At 34.7% G+C, this 14990-nt stretch overlaps 1 protein-coding gene across 1 annotated transcript in view; it reads left to right on the plus strand.

Moving 5' to 3' along the window:
- Positions 1 to 14990, plus strand: part of LOC145246118 (sulfide:quinone oxidoreductase, mitochondrial-like) — a 79274-nt gene that overhangs the window by 40680 nt on the left and 23604 nt on the right. Inside the window, 3 exon segments of the mRNA XM_080107956.1 lie at positions 1438 to 1608; positions 4333 to 4386; positions 10786 to 10983. Coding sequence (XP_079964082.1) covers positions 1438 to 1608; positions 4333 to 4386; positions 10786 to 10983 — 423 coding nt within the window.

Here is a 14990-nt window from a genome sequence, read left to right on the forward strand (position 1 = left end):
GAATATGAAATTCACAAGCAGTCCCCAGTCACATGTATATCCTCATTAGAAGATGATGACATTAGGCTTTTGCAACTCTTGCAGGAAGGTATCGATGTCCTCCTACATTCAGCGCCTGGTCTTCTCAAATAAGTCACCCATTTTAGTGATGACCAAGCTCAACGTTACTTAACTTTGGTGATATGACGATGTGTTATTTCCACGCATGCACAAATATACATTTGTACATTAAAGTTGGTTAGTTTTTAAAGTTTTCTTATGCATCTATAGTTAGCTTAGACGGTACTAAATAAAGCTAGAGTGCTAAATGTTTTGGGTTCGATTCTACCTGATGGCACCGAGTCATATTCTTTAATTTTGGAAATCATTCATATCTCATAGCAATTTCTTCCGTTATATTCTTTTGTTAAACTACATGTATGTTTGTACTTTCATTCCTGAATCAAATCAAACTATTGCATGTTTCTAAATTAAAAAAAAAACAAAAAAAAAAAAAACAAACAAAAAAAACAAACAAAAAAAAACAAAAAAAAACAAACAAAAAAAAAAACAAACAAAAAAAAAAAAAAAAAAAAAAAAACAAGCATGCATGGTGCTCCGTGAGTACGCAGTGAACGAGGCATAAAAAAATGACTAAGTTCAACATTTGCCTCCCCTCCCCATTTAGCCCCAAAGTCCCCAGGGGACGTCAAATCCTGGTGAAAATAAACAAACGGTGCAATTTTAGGTCTTAACATATGTAAATTTGAGTTCTGTACCATGCAAAAAAAAAAAATGACTAAGTCCAGTAAGTCATTTGCCGCCCATCCCCACCCCATTTCGCTCCAAAGTCCTGAAGGCCTTAACATATTTAAATTTGAGTTCAACACTATGCAAAACTGCTAAATAGACATACACAGAAAATTTTTGACAAATATGCTAAAATAGTCCCAAAAATGGAGTATTTTTATTAACCCTAAAAGATCCCCCTGGGGCACAGCCAAGAGTTATTGCGAAGTATAGACAAACAAAATTATATAGAAATCAGTTAGTTACAACTTTTCAGAAAGATTTATAAAAAGCCAAAGCATCAATGTTTTTTTTAATAAGCACAAAAGTGTCAATTTTAACCATTTTAACCCAAAAGGTACCCCTAGGGGGAGAAACTCAGTTTTCTCGGAAAATCCGTTCTGTTACTATTTTACTCATAGCATGTTTAATGTTTGTGCAAATTTTCAAAAAAAATTCTAAGACATAGTTATTAAAAATAGTGCGGACAGACGAACGGACAACAGACAAACAGTCAAGGGTGAATTTACAGGTCTATCTGCATCTGCAATAATTTTTATCAAGCATTACATGACACGTGACCACGGATTGCCAAGTTGTATCTTTACTTACTTTCCAAAAATATTTTGCAAAGTTCTGTATATTTTATATTTTTTTAATTCCTCCAAGGAACATTATTATCAACCATTATGGACTTTGGTTGGTGGCGGCCTTAGGACAATTGAACAATCGATGAAACCAATGGCAAAAGTCCTGCCACAAAAGTGCGACTGGATCCAGGACAAAGTTAAGACCTTTGACCCTGAAGGGTGTTCAGTAACAACACGAAATGGCAGTAAGGTAAGTGCTTTTCCATTTCTCTACTTAAAAAGTTGAACATGTTTCATTAAAAAAACAATTCCTGAATTAAAATCGATTTCAAATACATCTTTTAAATGCTCCAAAACTGGACTAGAAAAAATTTGTTAAATAAAATCACTTTCAAAAACATGTCCTTTAAATAAATAGAAACTGGACTAGAAAAAAATCTATATAATTATAAAACTCAAGTGACCTTGTAACGAGTGATGTAACCCACTTTCTGGTTTACGACATCCAGTTGCGCATGTGCGCATAAACATTAACCCATAACAACGTAAACAAATAAACATAAATCGCTTCTTTTGCAGATTTTGACCTGCGCACTGAAATATTAACGTTATTATTTCGAAATTATTATTTAGCATGGGAAGAGTGGGGGTGTTTTGCAACTATTCTTTATTACAACTATACTGTCGCTATTTTCTTACAACTAAACAACTTTAACCCGTTGACAAACATTTCAATATTAGTTTTATTTTATTTATTTAAGTTTTATTTTTTTGCTTCAGGTTTTATTAATTTTTTTTTTTTTTATATTTTAAGTTTCTATAACTTAGTTGAAGGATTCCAATATGGGTTTTTCATTCTTATATTTCTCATCGGTAGGTTCATGTGCGTTTTTGCTACTAAATGACTTTCGTCGGCGTTCGGTTCATAGGAAAATCATGTTTAATTTTCGATTTTTGAGCGATTATTCCGAAAAATAGGTAACTTTACACGAATAGGGAGGTTTTTTTTTTTTCATGTTTGAGTGATCCATCCGTGATTTTTCATTTTAATATACTTTCATAGAAATGTTTCTGTTATGTCAAAACAAACTATTTTCTTTATGTCAAAAGTGTCACGGTCATACATGAATTCCATAGCTAATATAACATACTGACCCAACGAAAACGCCCTGGTGAGTCTATTTATAAATAAAAATTGCTTACAAAAATATCCTTTAAGTGCACAGAAACTGGACTTGAAAAAAATATGTGAATTAAAACTGCTTTACAACATGCTCTTTAAATGCATAAAAACTGGACTTGAAAATTTTTTTTTTAATAAAATCGATTTCAAACATGCCCTTTAAATACATAGAAACTGGACTGAAAAAATTTGTAAATTAAAATCGCTTTTAAACATGCCCTGTAAATGAATACAAAAAATTGTAAGTAAAAATCGCTTACAAAAATATCCTTTAAGTAAATAGAAACTGGACTAGGAAAAATTTGTTAAGTAAAATCACTTTCAAAACCATGCCCTTGAAATGAATAGAAACTGGACTAGAAAAAAATTGTAAATAAAAATGGCTTACAAAAAAATATCCTTTAAGTGCTTAGAAACTGGACTAGAAAAAAATTTGTAAATTAAAATCGCTTTCAAACGTGTCCTGTAAATGAATAGGAAAATTTGTAAGTCAAAATTGCTTACAAAAATATCCTTTAAGTAAATAGAAACTGGACTAGAAAAAATTTGTAAATTAAAATCGCTATCAAACGTGTCCTTCAAATGCCTTTGGCGAGTTGGCACTAAATATAATCCAAGGTCACTAGCTCTTGCTATCATTGTCACCCAGTGTGAAAAATGGGTATTTAGTTTTCTTTCACTGCAAGAACTTGGACACCAGCGTCGAAAAGTAGGATTGAGAAGTCAGCACCTCAGAGGAGGGACACTCTGACTTGCAAAAAGTACCTGAGCAGCCCCGTCGGCATTCCCCAGTGATAGCGCCTCAGGCGATTAGCAATAAACTAACCTCTTCTCAAAGGGAGAAAGCAAAGCCTGGGAAGGTGGACCTCCTAGAACTGCATAAGGTCATGAAAAGAATATTTTGCATGTCAATTTTTAAATCATTTCGATTATATTTATTTTATGATTTAATTAAACCCAATCAATTGATTAGAATCTTAATTAATTAAAATTCTCCAGACAAATTCTCATCGTGCCACATAAATGCCTGAGCTGGTTTATCGGCATTCTCAAGTAGATGCCCCTCAGGCGATTGACAATAAGCTAACCTCCTTCTCAAGTAAAAACTAAAGCCTGAGAAGGTGGGCCTTCTGTCATACTTAGAACCATACTCCAAGCTGTACCAAAAAAAAAAAAAAAAAATGTTATAAAGGTTGAGTTACAAAGATAGTATTTACCTCTTCCACACCCTGCTGCAAGAAGATGTTACACCAGATCGAGGAGGGAGATTAAAAAGCCTGTGTCCTTCAAAAATGCCTGAGCAACCCCGTTACAAAGTTAATAATAAAAAAAAAGTTTATTTGTGTTTGCTTTGTTTTACTTTTAAAGCCTGAGGAGGTGGGCCTTCTGTCATACTTAGAACCATACTCCAAGGTGTTTTTTTTATTTTTTTTTTTTTATTTATTTTTTTTTTTTTACACATAGGTCACCACTCATCAAGGCCCGTAAGCCACTCAGGGATAAGGGTTATTGCAAGTACATTACGTTAGTGTGGAGATTTGATGAAGCGTTTACTTAAGGGGGCGGTTCATTAGAAATTTGTTAACGTTGGACTTGAACACATAGTATTTACCTCCTCCACACTCTGCTGCAAGAAGATGTGACACCAGGTCGGGGAGGGAGATTAAAAAGCCTGTGTCCTTCAAAAATGCCTGAGCAACCCCGTTACAAAGTTAATTAAAATAAAAATTAAAAAAAATAAAGTTTATTTGTGTTTGCTTTGTTCAACTTTTATTTATTTATTTATTTCAGATATCTTATGAGTATCTTGTGGTGGCGACAGGTCTGCAGCTCGATTTCGATAAAGTAAGTGTTTTTGTTTTTTTTTTAGTTTCTATTCAGAGAAGCAACTTTATTTTTTAAAAGAAGGTTATTTACTATGGAAAAAAAGAAGTTTTTTTTAATTATTCTAATATATAAACGACTATATCAGTCTCCATATTTTCAAACTCTATCTCCTCCGAAACTAAAGGTCAAAGAGCAGTGCTAGGGGCCTCAAATGATTGGATTTTTTATGGACCGTTCTTTTACATTTAGCTGGTCAAAATAGTTTTTAAGGGGTCAAAAATGTGTCAAAATAAAAAAAAATTCTTATACATTTTGTACATTCATCTTAGTTTATTTTTATTTTTTAATTTTTAATCAGTTCATATCCATGTCACGTTGGTACAGTGGTAACATCACCAGCTTTGAATGCTATGGTTTCGTTTTTGGTTTCGATTCTAGCTGATGGCACTCAAATACTTTTCTTTTTAACTTTTGAAATCACGATTCCATAATAATATATACAAAATCTAGACAAATTAAAATATCATATTTAAGCGTATTTTACAACCGGGCAAAGCCGGCGTCCCCTCTGCTAGTTTTATTTATAAAACTCTTTATGTCTGTCTGTCTGTCTGTCTGTCTGTCTTCATTTTTTCAAACTGTATCTTCCCTGAGATGGAAATTCGCAAAACAGCACGAGTCAGTTCAAATGGTTGCATTTTATGTGAACAGTTTTTTTTGGGGGGTGGGGGGACGTTACCTGATTAAAACTGTTGCTAGAATGGTTATAGTCAGCTAACATACTTACAGGCCTAATTAGCATAAATTCCAAAAATTATGAAAAAACGATCCAATAGAAAAATAATTACAAGTAAAAATCGTAGATTTTAATATGGAAGAGTTGTCCGACCAATTCTATATAAAAAACAATCGCCAGTCGAGGAGGAAGAAGAGAAAGAAATGTCTGGGCAGCTCATTTTGTAGTCGCTGGTTGGATTTCTACCTGGCGTTTACAAAGGGCAGACAACTCTAGCCTAAAAACGCCCCGGGGAGTCTGTATAATTGTGGTGAGAAAGGAAGGTAATGCTACAAGTAAATGCCCCATGGGGTATTCAATTTCTCTGTGGTCTTGAATCAGCATAAATGCTGTATCAGACGTCTGGACAGCCGTTGCCTTAACTTAAATCAAGGGTCTGCTTTTTTAAACTAATGCATTTCAGAACAAAATTGCGGATAATTGTTTGTTAAAAATGTATATAGCTCATCTTCTGCTGGATCATTTTCTTTGTAATTGTTGGAATTTACACTAATTTCGACGTGACACGTAAGTACGTAATAATGTTTTCACCTGAAATGCGTGGGTTTAAAACTTTCTCACAGAAGAGATGTTGCGATTTTGTCTCTGCTTTATTGTTATTTTCATGGCAGGAGCTCGACTGAGCTCCAATTTATGATCCCCCTCGCCAAACTTTCACAAGAAACACCCGTCTAGCAGAAAACACTATCAATAATTTCCCCCACTCTTTATCTCTGCCTAAACCTAAACGTAGATTCCATGAACAAAGCTTCTTTCTTAGAACTGCACGCCTGTGGAATTGTCTTCCGTTCTCCTGGTTTCCAGCTGGCTACTATATGGTTGTCTTCAAGTCTAACGTAAACAAGTTTTTGATGAGCTGTTCCATATAAGTTTACAATTTTACAGAATTTCCATTACTAACGATTACTATATTGTCCAATTTCTACTGTACACTCTTTAACCCTTATCCTCGAGTGGCCTCTTGGCTTTGATAAGTGGTGATGCCTATGTAAAAAAGAAAAATAGAAAGAAAACAGTAAAACAGTTTTCGGACATTATAAAGCTACACGGTCCCCCCCCCCCAAAAAATACCTGGACATGTTTTATACGGTTTTGCTCATTAGTTTTGAATCTTTATTGAAACTGGTTCTCCCAGACCTCATTCTTTTGATCATTTTATGAACAAAAAGAAAAACCACTGCACAATTTTCACACATTTCAATTTTGTAAAATTTTTCATTAATATTTTTACATTTTTCTATAAGAGCTTTGCGGGTCGGATTAAAGACTTTTGTGGGTCGTATTTGATTTGTGGGCCATAGTTTGCAGACGCCTGGTTTAAAAGATCACCAATGTAAGAAAGATCCCATATTCTTCCCTTTAAGTAAAAATAGAAATTATCTCCCTTATATTTTGAGTGTTTTACGTCATTATTTAAAACCGTGTCTCTTGTAATAATCTTCCATCATCATCGATATTATCATCATTATCATCGATTTAATGTTGGCATGTGTTGGGCAGCTTTAAGAAATTTACTTTCAAAGTGACCTATCTCTGGCCAGGTCTTTATCCCTCTTTCTATGATGTTCATATGTTGTGTGTTAAGACTGTGTGCACACACATGCATGCGCACAGGCAGGCTAAGTAACCAGCTGATGGGTGCAAACGTATCAAAACTGACATTGCCAGAGGTTAATAGATCAAGTAGTTGACTTCACAGCTGCCAAGGTTAAACATCTGCAAGAGAACAGGTCGATATAAACAAGTGAGATGAAAGAGAAATGGGTCAAAAAGCGACGGTAGCCACGAGTTATCGTTCCCAGCACTGTGTAGCTGAAATCTGCCCAGCTCTTGCTCCCCCTTCTTGTCTACCGACTGAAGCATGCAACACAAAATGAGAAATAAAAGAATATTTTATATTTTTCATTGGCTGACGAGAAACTATGATTTGTTCAACCCAGCTGCATCACACATCCTTATCATTTCATGTTTTTTTTTTATTTATCATCATCATCATCATCATCATCATCATCATCATCATCAGTTTAATGTTTTACATGTTAGGATACTTTGTGGAACGTTTAAAATTGACTTTTAAACTAATCTATCTCTGCCAGGTCTTCATTTATCCCTCTTTCACGTCCATCCTTGTCATTTCCTTTCATGTTTTCTTTGAAATCACCCTGTGAAATTAATGTGCTACCTCAGCTAATCTACATCTATTAAACCAAGAGCTCTTATCCATTCTTCCAATGTGACCATACCACCAGAGTCTTCTTTTTCTGTACATATCTCACTAGGCTGTTTATATTTAACCATTGATGATGATGATGATGATGATGATGATGGAGATAATAACAATGATAATGATGGCAGTGATGATGATGACAGTGATAACAGTTATGATGATAGTGGTGATGGTGATGACAGTTATAATAACAATGATGATGATGATGGTGGTGATGATAACGATGATTATGATGATAACGATGGTGATGGTGATGATAACAATGATGGTGATGATGATAACAATGATGATGATGGTGATGATAACAATGATGATGGTGATGGTGATGATTACAATGATGGTGATGGTGATGATTACAATGATGGTGGTGATGATAACAATGATGATGGTGATGATAACAGTGATGATGATGATAACAATGATGATGATGATGATAACAATGATGATGATGATGATGGTGATAACAATGAGGATGATGATGGTGATGATAACGGTGATGATGATGATGATGGTAACAATTATGATGATGATTACAATGATGATGATGATGATGATGATAACAATGATGATGCTGGTGATGATAATGATGATGATGATGATGATGATGATAACAATAATGATGATGATGATGATGATGATGATGATGATGATAACAATGATGATGATGAAAAAATGGATGAAAATGCTTGAATTAATATATGTTACTATCATTTGCCGGGAAGAGTTCCTTGGTTTGTCTGTGTTGTGACGACGCTCCTGGAAGGGTTCTTACATCCTGGTCATGGCAACCAGCCTCCCGGTTTAATCTTCCTCTAAGTAATTGTTTTTATCTTTTTATGATGATCATCATGAATATAAAAACAAAAAAAATTAGATGGAAGACAAAAAAAATGAGGGGGAGGGGTTGATCTGATAAATAAAAAAGAATGATCACGTGTCCAGAAAAAGATGCTGAATTCAGTATTTGTAAAGGTTTTAAAAGAAACGTCAATTGGAGTCGTCTAAATTAAACAAGAGTTGAAGAGCTATGAAGACGGGAGTGGTACCGTTAAAACGAGCGACTTTTTGTGTTCCATAACTTATTTTTCTACATAGTCACCACCATTCTCAATGCACTTTTGCCAGCGATTGAGTGCTGATTGTGCATGGGCGTCTGAAGCACTCGCTAGCACATCTTTGTCGCCACTGTGAAATCGATGAACGCATCTCCTAACTGTGCTGACATCCATTGTATCAGCTTTATAAACGTTCAACAGGCGCGGGTGAATGTTGATCGCTTCAATTTTTTCTGCATGAAGGAATTCAATGACGCATCTCTGCTTCTGACGTACGTCCATGACAGGGGTTGCTTTCTTAGAGTCTTACGCCATAAATATCTGCAAAAGAGAGATGAAATTCTCAGGTCATGAATGCCCAAGTTCATTCGTGGAAACAATGCAATTTGCAAGCTCCTCTGATCCACTTGGGCTGAATAAAAAAAAATGAGAGGCTTTACTTTTTTAAACGCCCTTCGTAAATATCAATTACGTGAAATGGCCGCACTGTTTGCTAGTTTCCTGACGTGACGCAACAGTCCTTAGAAAAATTGATCCATCTAATAGATATCATTGAAAGCTGATAGGCCTAGTCAACCGAATCTAGCAATAAACAGATCTCGCAAGGGACTTTATGCCTTTAAATAAACATTTGAGATCTCACACATCCCATTAATCTTTTAGTAGTTGATGAATCGGACCCTACAGAATCTGAAGTATACCGTGTGACATATGGGTGATATATGGATAACGTCATCACCTGACAACCACTTAACACCATTGACTAATTCACTGTAATAACTCAAATATAATAATGAAAAAAAAGTGGGTTAAAAGCAAATCGACTAATTCACTGTAATAAGAAAGCTTATGACAACAGCATATTCTTTTCATTATTTTGACTCTCGAGTATATATCCAACACAGACACAGTTAATTAACCGAGAACCACATCACTCTACATAAAAAAATATAAGATATCAATGGATATATATACCTGAATATCAAAACAAGGAAAAGAATATGCTGTTGTCATAGCTCAAAATAATAATAATAATAAATCAGTTAAAAGCAAATCGATGAAAAGTGTTTGTTTTGTAGTTGATTAGATGGATGGCCATGTTTGTGGAGATTTTATAAATATTTTTAAAATATCTTAAAAATATTTTTTTAAATAAAATAATAATAATTACGATAAGTGATTAGTGATAATAACGATTACGATGGTGATGATTATGATGGTGATGATAACGATGATGATTGTGATTATAACAATTACGATGGTGATCATTATGATGGTGATAATAACGATGATGATGGTGATAATAACAATGACGATGGTGATGATTATGATGGTGATGATAACGATGATGATGGTGATAACAATGACGATGGTGATGATGATGATGCATATATATATATATATATATATATATATATATATATATATAAGTGTGTGTGTATGTGTGTAAAATATGTACCTGTTGTATAATTCGTAACCCTTTATCATCACACTAGCACCTGGTCCACCCTGTGCTCCAATATTATCATCAAGGTAACAGCATTTTTAGACAACATCGAATCTTTTTGTGAGATACGAAATACATTTTTTAAAAATCTGAAATAACTGTAATTGAAGTCTTCATTTAAACGGAAGTTATAAAATTAATGCCCCCCCCCCCCCCACCAAAAAAAAGAAAAACGGATTGGAAAAAATGACTTGTACAAACTTGTAGTTTATTATAGAAATACATTATTTAACCCTTTATGACCTAATTGAACTAATTCGTTCAGTTGTAAATAAATGAATATAACGGCATAAAGTGGGAATTGATTCAAACACGCCTTGTACGTATTAGTTCAGTATCTGGGTAGATGCGTCCAGATTACAACTGTTCATTTTTTACATTCAGTATACTGCCATCTGCCTCAGAGAGTGGAGGATTCCGTTTATTGTCATAAACACAATTTTTTCAAGCACTACGGATAATAATCAAAGTAAGTTTATGAAATGCAAAAATTCTCAATGGTAGTTTAAATATTGAACTCCATAATTTTTCCAGTTTGAAAACAATCATAGTATCATTACCCTTCAAACTAACTAAAATAAAAAAAAAGAAAATATTTTTTAATCATCAGGTCATAAAGTATCAAAATACTTATTTCAGAAGATTTTTTTTTTTTGTGTGTGTGGGGGGCTATTTTTGCAGTTTACGAATCGTGTTATTTTTAGATAGGATTTTCAAGTTAAATGGAATTTTTTCGGTATAGTTTATTAAAGTGTTAGGTGAAAGTACAGAATAGTTAACAAAGCCACCTCTTCATGTCAATTTATTTGATGTATTTTTTGTTTTTGTACAGGTGACGGGCCTTGTTGATGCATTGCAATCCGATCCAATGGTTGTGTCAAACTACAGTTTGAGGACATTACCCAAAACCTTTCCTGCTCTTCAGGCTTTCAAAGGCGGAAACGCCATTTTCACTTACCCGAACACGGTCATCAAATGTGCCGGCGCTGCACAGAAGATCATGTACCTCGCCGATGACTACTTTCGAAAGGTATGTGCAGTTCTAGGAGGTCCATCCTCCCATGCTTTGGTTTTTCTCTTTGAAGAAAGAGGGTAGTTTATTACTGTTAAATATTAGACTTCCGGGCAGCAGCAAGTTGCCAAAAGTAAAACATATTTTAAAAATAAATTTTTTTTTTTTACTGTGCATGATTGTTGAATCGGCCAGACTTAAATTTTATTTGAAAACCAGCATGGATACCCAGCGTTGCCAGGGTCGACATGAAGTTCGGTTTGGCCACACCTGCTATGCTAAGAATATTTAGCAGTTTTTCATTATCATATGTCAACTCTATCGTTACCCCCCCCCCAAAAAAAAAATAAAAGAACGAATGAAAACACGAAAATATAATCCTCCCCCCCCCCCAAAAAAAAAAGAAGTATGTGACAAATTCTCCACCAGATATTTCAGCAGAAGGAATATGAAGAGAAGCTATTCTCTGGATATTGAGCACCTTTTTATGACTATATTCAAGTTTAAGCGAACTTCTTTTATGCTACCTCAGTCTAGAAAGATTTGTTATTACGGTTTGTTGCAACGAACACAAACTGTAAATAATTCAGCTTCAAAAATACCAAAGTAGAATTTGCGTTAACCGAAATACACGTTTTTATGTTATAAAAATGATGAGTTATGACTTATTGTGTTATTAAAAGAAAAAAAAAATATTAGCAGTTACGGTGTCAAAAAAATGTGAAGAAAAAAAAAAAACTGGCAAAAATAAAAACGTAAAAGAAAGTTTTTTGTTTTGTTTTAAATAAAGAATCGTAGTTGAATTGGACTGTTTTTTTTTAAATAAAAATCCACGTGACGACAACGTTAATTGCGGAATCACGGAAATTATTTTATTTGAACTGATTCCAAAAATAATGCTTGAAAGTTTGCGTGAATTATTTTTAGTTTGATTATCTGCTGCAAAAAGAAAACAAAAACAAAAAGAACAAAGTTAGCGTCCAGGGGAAATAACTCAAACCGTTTTATATAAAAAAAAAAATCGATGTCGGTAAAAATAAATTAAATCAAATATGTTATCAATATAAATCAAATTTAAATAATACACTTAAATAGAACACTTAAAACAATTCTCTCACTATAAACATTAACTAGCACACCGCTATTTAATAAAATCGATTTTCCTTAATGTGATATGCAAATGAGGTTACCTCTTGAACGTATATTTTGCAAGAATCATACTATATATATAGGAATGAATGACACATTAAGGTAATGGGCCTCTTGTGTATATTTATCAAATTGTGAACAAACAAACAAACAGGAATACAAATTTATATATATAGACGTTCTTATAAAATTCTAGTCTATGTCAGGTTTGTAAATTTTCTTTTCATTTTATAGCTAAGAAGGTAAGAACATCTATTAAAAATTTTCATCCATTGTTTTAAGAATAAAAAATTAAGTTTATAATGATTATGTGCAGTTTTTTATTATTATTATTATTACATTTTCACTCCAATTGCTAAAAGTCGTAAATTTTGATATTGTTAGTTTACAAAAACAAAATATGAAAACTACTTGATCAATTTATGTGATTTTTGGAATGTGACATTCAATTTTCACCCCAAACAAGGCACAGTGCCATTTTGATGTAGGGGGCTACTATCAAGTACATAACTTGTAGGGCTACTATGTAGGAAGTTGAGCAGCAAGATGTCTGTTCACATTACACTTGAACTTCTGCATGTTAGTACATTTGTGGAAACAGGAAACTGGAAGGGAATTCCAAAGTCTTGCAGTTCTTGAGAAAAAATTATTAGAGTAGAAAGCTATCTAGGGATCTCTACTGTGTAGGGGTGGGACTTTGCTGCTTGTTGAGTTTGTCGGGGTTATTTATATCGAGGGGATACAAGGGCTAATAGTTCTACGGAGCCTCCACCATTAAAATGCAGAAGGATGCAACATTTCGTCGAGGGGACAGAGGTTCAGGACCTACCAGGTTGGCAACTCTCTTTTGAACCCTGCCCAGGAGTGAGAGACTAGTAGCAGATGCACCAGACCAAATGTGACAACAATACTCCATACATGGGCAAATGGTGGCCTTGTAGAGGTACAGGATATTTTCAAGTGTAAGTAACTTTCTAGCATGGTAAAGAGAGCCCACCTTCTTTACAGCAGCCTTGGCAATGCTCTCAATGTATTTCTTCCAACTCATGTTCCCTGTGAACGTTAAACCTCAGAGTTTGAACAAAATACTTTCAGTCAATATATCTTTAGCCATAGTTATTTGTGGTTGAGAAGGTTTCTTGTAATTATTGAAGGAAACAAGCTTAGTCTTGGCAGTATTGAATGTGACCATCCATTTTTGTCCCCATTCCACTTCAGATTGGATGTCATCCTCTAATGTTTGTGTCCTTGCCTTAGATACATGTTCACTCGTTTTCCCCTCGTGTCTGTTATAAAGCATGGTGTCATCAGCAAATATACCCATCTCAGAGACAATTTTATCAGGGAGGCCATTTATGAATATTAGGTATAAAAAAGGTCCAAGGATAAACCCCTGAGGTACTCCCACATTTATATCATGTTGCTTAGATGTACAACTGTCGAGGACAACCTGGATTTTTCTCTTATTTAAGAAGGATTTGATTATGTTATGTATTCATCCAGTGATACCGTATGATCTGATTTTCCTGAGAAGACCATCGTGCCATACCCTGTCGAAAGTCTTAAATATATCTAGAGCTACTGCCATACCCTACCCTACTTTGCCCAGTGTATGGTATATAAGTTTGAAGATTACAGTTAGGATATCTGATGTAGAACGTACTTACCTAAATCCATATTGTTGGTCGGTAAGAAGTTTAGCAACTGTAAGGTAATAGACTAGAGTTTGGTTAATTATAGACTCAAGTATTCTGGCGAAAAGAGGGAGGAAGCTAATGGGGCGATAATTTAATGGGTCAGTTCTTTCACCAGAATTCTTGTAAACTGGTACCACAGAAGCAGTTTTCCAGCAGTCAGGAAAACATGATTCATTAAGACATTTATTGTAAAGTTTGGAGAGGACTGGAACAACCTCAGTGGACCATTTTTTTAATAGTACAGCCGTGATGAGATCAGGTCCACATGCTTTTGAGGTGTCTAGGTTTTTTATGATCTCATGCTCCTGAGAAGGGGTGATTTTCAGATCATCTAATGTGGTGTCAGTTTGCAAAGGAAAATCAGAGAGGGAGTGGTTTGCTGGGCCCAATGTAGAGTTTGAAGCAAACTGACTGACAAGCCTTCTCGGTTGCCGTGCAGACAGCCTCGTGATTGTTAGATAGTGGGAGAATTGTTGATTGCCCATTACTTAATAGACTGTTATAGATTTTCCAGAAATCACGAGTTCCTAATTTCTGTGCTTAGATTGCTTTTCTGGTGGTTTCGGTCTATTCTCTCTTAGCTGTCGCTATTTCTTTCTTGCAATTACTTCTAGCTTCAGTAAACTTTTGTCTGTTTGTACTGGACTTATGTCAGATAAATATATGTTATGCATGCTGCCTTTGAGCAATGGCAGCTGCATAAGTAACCGTAAACCATTGGGAAGAGTGAGGTTTTCTATAGAATTTCCATGTAGGAACATGTTCTTTGATTGCTGTTTTGAACCATTCAGTAGTCTCATTTGCGCACTGTTCAGCAGGAAGAGAAAAGATATTTCCCTATGGGGTATCTCAGATGGAATCCCTGGTGGCTTCTCAGTCAGCCTTCTTATAATACCTTGTCGTTTTGAGTAATGGCTCTTCAGTTTTGGGTTGCAGATTTAGGGCGATTTCTATCATTATCACAGCATGATCAGCATTCCTGAGTGGGCTGTGGGCATTCGTTACACAATCATCACGAACTGTGGTCAGAAATAGATCTAGAAGTGAGCCTTATTGATCTTGCTGGTCTGGAAAACGTGTCAGAAATGTAACTGTTCTAGGAAGTCCATCCTCCCGGGCTTTGTTTTCTCTCTTTGGAGAAAGAGGATACTTTATTACTGTTAAATATTGGACTTCCGG

This window comes from Euprymna scolopes, chromosome 23 (genome assembly GCF_053919585.1).
Source record: "Euprymna scolopes isolate OS-2025 chromosome 23, ASM5391958v1, whole genome shotgun sequence".
Lineage (NCBI taxonomy): Eukaryota > Metazoa > Mollusca > Cephalopoda > Sepiida > Sepiolidae > Euprymna > Euprymna scolopes.